Genomic DNA, 6,730 nt, shown 5'->3' on the forward strand with positions numbered 1-6,730 from the left:
ACGCAGCGTCTCATTCCCTTCGGGGAACCATGGTTACATGCGTAACCTGGAGACGTTTTCTGTTATAGTATTTGTAACTAGCTGTATATAAAGCCATGGAAGTCTATGGAATGCCCCCATTCAAACTGTGTGTGTGTGTGCGTGTGTGTGAGTGTGTGTGTGTGTTGTGATGAGTCAGTGTCAGCAGCAGACAGTCTGATGATGATGAGGCACATGCTCAGCATTAATGTGATTACTACACGGATTTCACACACTTCCTTAAGGACACCAGCGAACCGTCTGTTATCAGTGCATCTGTGTGTGTGTGTGTTTATGTGTGAGTGTGTGTGTGTGTTTGTGTGTGTGAGAGAGTATTTACATAAAGCTGCTTGGTTTATATTTTTATGCATGTAATTGTAGGCCTATATAACACACATTTTAAAACTGTATTGCATATGTTGGTGCCATAATAATGACCCGTTTCAAATGTTTACATGCTTTTCTTCTCTTTCTTCTTTTTGGTCTCACTCGCTGTGGTGGAGCGGTTATGAAATACTGTTCTTGTAAATACTTTCCAGCATTTTTTCCAGGAATAAATATGCACACAAATCACAGCGAAGTGCAAAGGTGTAAACTCAGAGATGTGGATCCGGCCGGGAATTAAATCACCACACGATCTTGATGTTTGTCAGAAAGCAGTAGGATTTTTACACGAGTGGTGGGAGAAAAACACCGGCATTCTGGATTCAGACAGCAATAAAAATCACAGACTAACCCCTGAAAACGCTGAAAATCACATATGTGACCACAAAACCAGTCATAAGGGTCAATTTTTCGAAATTGAGATTTATACGTCATCTGAAAGCTGAATAATCAGCTTTCCATTGATGTATGGTTTGTTAGGATAGGACAATATTTGGCTGAGATACAACTATTTGAAAATCTGGAATCTGAGGGTGCAAAAAAATCTAAATATTGAGAAAATCATCTTTAAAGTTGTCCAAATGAAGTTCCTAGCAATGCTAATTACTAATCAATAATTAAGTTTTCTGAGGGTGCTAAAAAATCTAAATATTGAGAAAATCAATTTTAAAGTTGTCCAAATGAAGTTCTTATCAATGCATATTACTAATCAAAAATTACGTTTTGATATATTTACGGTAGGAAATTGACAAAATATATTCATGGAACATGATCTTTACTTAATATCCTAATGATTTTTGGCATAAAAGAAAAATCTATAATTTTGACCCATACAATGTATTGTTGGCTATTGCTACAAATATACCCCAGCGACTTAACACTGCTTTTGTGCTGCAGGGTCACATATGGGAAAGAATAACCGTCCGAATCAGGCTTTAGAGCAACCAGCAGAGGGCATTACATTACACTACAAAAACACACGAGTCTTTCTCGTAAACTACTTGATAATTTTTGTGCATGCACAATTACTCTAACTGTGAAAGGCAGCAGAAGGACTCACAGCAGAATGAAGAACCAGAGCAGATGATACTCCACGTGACCCAGCTCAGACTCGGGTTCGGTCAGCAGGATCTTCTCGGCCTCCAGTCGTCTCTCTGAGGATCACAGAACATCACGGCCTCATCAGCTCTTTGGCTTCGTCTCGTTGTGTCGAAAGCTTCACGCAGAGCCAAGAACTCCCCGTTTGTTTGCGACACAAATCCAGCAAACACAACAAACATCTCCTTTAAAAGCACCGCTTTTAACTCTCCTTACAAGCGTCTCGTATTCGAACGTGAGCGTGTCAAATTATAATCACACAACGTGTGGCTCTCGTGTTTGAACGGCGTCTGAGGATAGAAGTCTGCGGCCAGAAACACTCTCCTGAAAACCAGTGTGTCGACAGCCGTCACCTTTAGCCCAGAAACAGGCCACGAATATTTGGACAGAGACGTGAAGGACAGGAACAGAGAGCTCGCCGAACAAGAATAAACACAAACACGTGACTAACTAAGAAACTAACGAATGAATGATGGTGTTAAATTATGAATATCAATGTGAATCATTAATGAAGTGGCTATAGAGCATCGAGAGTGAAACACACAAGCCGTCAAACACATGCTATGTTAATATATGCAATTTATAATGATAAATCAGTCATCATAAATCATTTTAAATATAAACGGAAACCATTACAGTGTGTGTGTGTGTGTATAGTTATAGTAGAATTTGTAATTATTTATGTAATTTATTAATTATATATTAATGTCTTTGTATGTTTTTTATTTATATATGATAAATAGAAATACATATAAATGAGTATAACACATATATAACACATTTAGAAGTAAACTATTATATAATTAATTAATTATTAGATATTCTACATTTTATACATGTGTCAAACACATTGTAGACACAATTTCATCTATGTTGTTGTGTTAAATTTTAATAATTTTATACATATATTCATATAGATTTAATTGAATTTATTATTTAATAATATCATTTATAGTTGTAATTATAGTATGGAATTTGATGTAATATATTAGTATACAGTGTATATATATATTTATATGCCTTTTATTTATATAAGCTAATACAATAATATATAAAAAAGTGTACATATAAAAATATTCTACAATTAATAAATTATTAAATTAGATCAAATATATATGAATGTATTTATATAGTAAATATATAGTATGTGTGTGATATGTGTGTGGTGTGTGTGATGTGTGTGTGGTATGTGTGTGATATGTGTGTGGTGTGTGTGATGTGTGTGTGGTATGTGTGTGATATGTGTGTGGTGTGTGTGATGTGTGTGTGGTATGTGTGTGATATGCATGTGGTATGTGTGTGGTATGCGTGTGGTATGCGTGTGGTATGCGTGTGATATGTCTGTGATATGCGTGTGGTAAGTGTGTGGTATGTGTGTGATATGCGTGTGGTATGCGTGTGATATGCGTGTGGTATGCGTGTGGTATGCGTGTGGTATGTCTGTGGTATGTGTGTGATGTGTGTGTGATGTGTGTGTGTGATGTGTGTGATGTGTCTGTGGTATGCGTGTGGTATGCGTGTGGTATGCGTGTGGTATGTCTGTGGTATGTGTGTGGTATGTCTGTGGTACGTGTGTGGTACGTCTGTGGTACGTGTGTGATACGAGTGTGGTATGTGTGTGGTATGCGTGTGGTATGCGTGTGGTATGTCTGTGGTATGTGTGTGGTATGTCTGTGGTACGTGTGTGGTACGTCTGTGGTACGTGTGTGATACGAGTGTGGTATGTGTGTGGTATGCGTGTGGTATGTGTGTGATATGCGTGTGGTATGCGTATGGTATGTATGTGGTATGTGTGTGATATGTCTGTGGTATGTCTATGATATGTGTGTGGTATGTGTGTGGTATGTCTGTGTTATGTGTGTGGTATGTGTGTGGTATGTCTATGATATGCGTGTGATATGTGTGTGGTATGTGTGTGATATTTGTGTGGTATGCGTGTGGTATGTCTGTGATATGTGTGTGGTATGTCTATGATATGTGTGTGGTATGTCTGTGGTATGTGTGTGGTATGTCTGTGGTATGTGTGTGGTATGCGTGTGATATGCGTGTGGTATGCGTGTGATATGTGTGTGGTATGTGTGTGATATGCGTGTGATATGCGTGTGATATGTGTGGTATGCGTGTGATATGCGTTTGGTATGTGTGGTATGTGTGTGATATGTGTGTGGTATGTGTGATATTTGTGTGGTATGCGTGTGGTATGTGTGTGGTATGCGTGTGGTATGCAGTGTTGGGCAAGTTACTTCCAAAATGTAATACATTATATATTACTAGTTACTGTCTTTTGAAAGTAATTAGTTACATTACAATATTACTGTCTCTGAATTGTAATGCATTACACTACTTTTGAGTTACTTTTGAGTTGTGTGGTATGTGTGTGGTATGTGTGTGATATGCGTGTGGTATGCGTGTGGTATGCGTGTGGTATGCGTGTGGTATGCGTGTGATATGTGTGTGGTATGTCTGTGGTATGTGTGTGATGTGTGTGTGATGTGTGTGTGTGATGTGTGTGATGTGTCTGTGGTATGCGTGTGGTATGTGTGTGATATGCGTGTGGTATGCGTGTGTGATGTGTATGGTATGTCTGTGGTTTGTGTGTGATATGCGTGTGGTATGTCTGTGGTATGTGTGATATGCGTGTGGTATGCGTGTGGTATGTGTGTGGTATGCGTGTGGTATGTGTGGTATGTCTGTGGTATGCGTGTGGTATGTCTGTGATGTGTGTGTGGTATGTGTGATATGTGTGTGGTAAGTGTGTGGTATGTGTGATATGTGTGTGGTATGTGTGATATGTCTGTGATATGTGTGTGGTATGTGTGTGGTATGCGTGTGGTATGCGTGTGGTATGTCTGTGGTATGTGTGTGGTATGTCTGTGGTACGTGTGTGGTACGTCTGTGGTACGTGTGTGGTACGAGTGTGGTATGTGTGTGGTATGCGTGTGGTATGTGTGTGATATGCGTGTGGTATGCGTATGGTATGTATGTGGTATGTGTGTGATATGTCTGTGGTATGTCTATGATATGTGTGTGGTATGTGTGTGGTATGTCTGTGTTATGTGTGTGGTATGTGTGTGGTATGTGTGTGATATGCATGTGGTATGTGTGTGGTATGCGTGTGGTATGCGTGTGGTATGCGTGTGATATGTCTGTGATATGCGTGTGGTAAGTGTGTGGTATGTGTGTGATATGCGTGTGGTATGCGTGTGATATGCGTGTGGTATGCGTGTGGTATGCGTGTGGTATGTCTGTGGTATGTGTGTGGTATGTCTGTGGTACGTGTGTGGTACGTCTGTGGTACGTGTGTGATACGAGTGTGGTATGTGTGTGGTATGCGTGTGGTATGCGTGTGATATGCGTGTGATATGTGTGTGATATGCGTGTGGTATGTGTGTGATATGCGTGTGGTATGCGTATGGTATGTATGTGGTATGTGTGTGATATGTCTGTGGTATGTCTATGATATGTGTGTGGTATGTGTGTGGTATGTCTGTGTTATGTGTGTGGTATGTGTGTGGTATGTGTGTGGTATGCCTGTGGTATGCGTGTGATATGTGTGTGGTATGTGTGTGGTATGTCTATGATATGCGTGTGATATGTGTGTGGTATGTGTGTGGTATGTGTGTGATATGTGTGTGGTATGCGTGTGGTATGCGTGTGATATGCGTGTGATATGTGTGTGTGTATGATATGTGTGTGTGGTATGTGTGTGACGGTTAGCGTCTCACCCTCCAGCGGCGTCTCTGCGATGTACAGCGTGTCTCCTGCGCTCAGGCTGCTCGTGGAGTTTCCCAGCAGGTCGGGCAGTGATGAAGATACGGAGGGTGCGGCCGGTTTCCGGCGCCATTTCAACACCGGCGTGAAATCAGTGGACACTGGAAACTCATCCTGCACAAAATGCATTTCATATGAGACGATAGTTTATCAGACACACCTAAAAACAACAGAGAACAGCTGTGTTCGTGTTCGTAATGCTGTGGAATCACTGTATGCTTCTCATACCGTCGACAGAGAACCGGGTTCCTCCAGGTACTGCTTTAGACTTAAACTCTTCTTACCGTTCACCTGACGATCAAACGCAGAAAATCATCTGTTTACACACTAACCAAACAAACATACATCTGTTAACATGCTGTGTGTGTGTGTGTGTGTGTGTGAGTGAGTGAGTGTGTGTGTGTGTGAGAGTGTGTGTGTGTGTGTGTGTGAGAGTGAGTGAGTGAGTGAGTGAGTGTGTGTGTGTGTGAGAGTGTGTGTGTGTGTGTGTGTGAGAGTGAGTGAGTGAGTGAGTGAGTGTGTGTGTGTGTGAGAGTGTGTGTGTGTGTGTGTGTGAGAGTGAGTGAGTGAGTGAGTGAGTGTGTGTGTGTGTGAGAGTGTGTGTGTGTGTGTGTGTGAGAGTGAGTGAGTGAGTGAGTGAGTGTGTGTGTGTGTGAGAGTGTGTGTGTGTGTGTGTGTGAGAGTGAGTGAGTGAGTGAGTGAGTGTGTGTGTGTGTGAGAGTGTGTGTGTGTGTGTGTGTGAGAGTGAGTGAGTGAGTGAGTGAGTGTGTGTGTGTGTGAGAGTGTGTGTGTGTGTGTGTGTGAGAGTGAGTGAGTGAGTGAGTGAGTGTGTGTGTGTGTGAGTGTGTGTGTGAGTGTGTGAGTGAGTGTGTGTGTGTGTGTGTGTGTGTGTGAGTGAGTGAGTGTGTGTGTGTGTTTGTGTGCGTGTGTGTCACCTGTAGGTGTGTGCAGATTCTCCTCAGCACGTCGTACACACTGTCTCGTGACAGCAGAGACACAAACACATACTGCGAACAAGAAATACAAGAGAATAGACTCTTAACCAACACTGTCTGATCAATACGCATATTTTAATTGTAATAAATGTTAAGAAAAATTGATATTCTAGAATATCAATTAATTATGAATTAATTCATTATTAAATGAATGTGCAGACATCATTTTATGATTATTTATACATATTAATACATACATTATATTTATATTTACTCTGTATTTGTATTCGATGATTATTAATAATCTAACAATTTATTAATTTATATATAAAATATTATTACATATAATAAGTATATAAAAATAAATCTATTATATTGAGATAAATCTATTGTTATATATTATATGTAATCTCAATATACAAACTAATATATATATATATTTATATATATAAATATATTAATTTGACAATTTCAATATATATATATATATATATTTAAATAATAATAATTAATATGAACTCATA

General features: G+C 39.8%; 1 protein-coding gene across 1 annotated transcript in view; it reads right to left on the bottom strand.

Annotated features, from left to right (window-relative positions):
- LOC107745110 (GRAM domain-containing protein 2-like) overlaps positions 1-6,730 on the bottom strand; it is a gene marked incomplete at its 3' end in the record, with an annotated part of 36,725 nt that overhangs the window by 2,568 nt on the left and 27,427 nt on the right. Inside the window, exons 7-10 of the mRNA XM_016558952.1 lie at positions 6,207-6,278; positions 5,500-5,562; positions 5,226-5,385; positions 1,463-1,556 (exon numbers count right to left, since the gene is read on the bottom strand). Of these exons, the coding sequence (XP_016414438.1) occupies positions 1,463-1,556; positions 5,226-5,385; positions 5,500-5,562; positions 6,207-6,278 (389 nt within the window). The remainder of the gene's footprint in view (positions 1-1,462; positions 1,557-5,225; positions 5,386-5,499; positions 5,563-6,206; positions 6,279-6,730) is intronic.

This window comes from Sinocyclocheilus rhinocerous, unplaced genomic scaffold (assembly GCF_001515625.1).
Source record: "Sinocyclocheilus rhinocerous isolate Xijiao unplaced genomic scaffold, SAMN03320098_v1.1 scaffold2966, whole genome shotgun sequence".
Lineage (NCBI taxonomy): Eukaryota > Metazoa > Chordata > Actinopteri > Cypriniformes > Cyprinidae > Sinocyclocheilus > Sinocyclocheilus rhinocerous.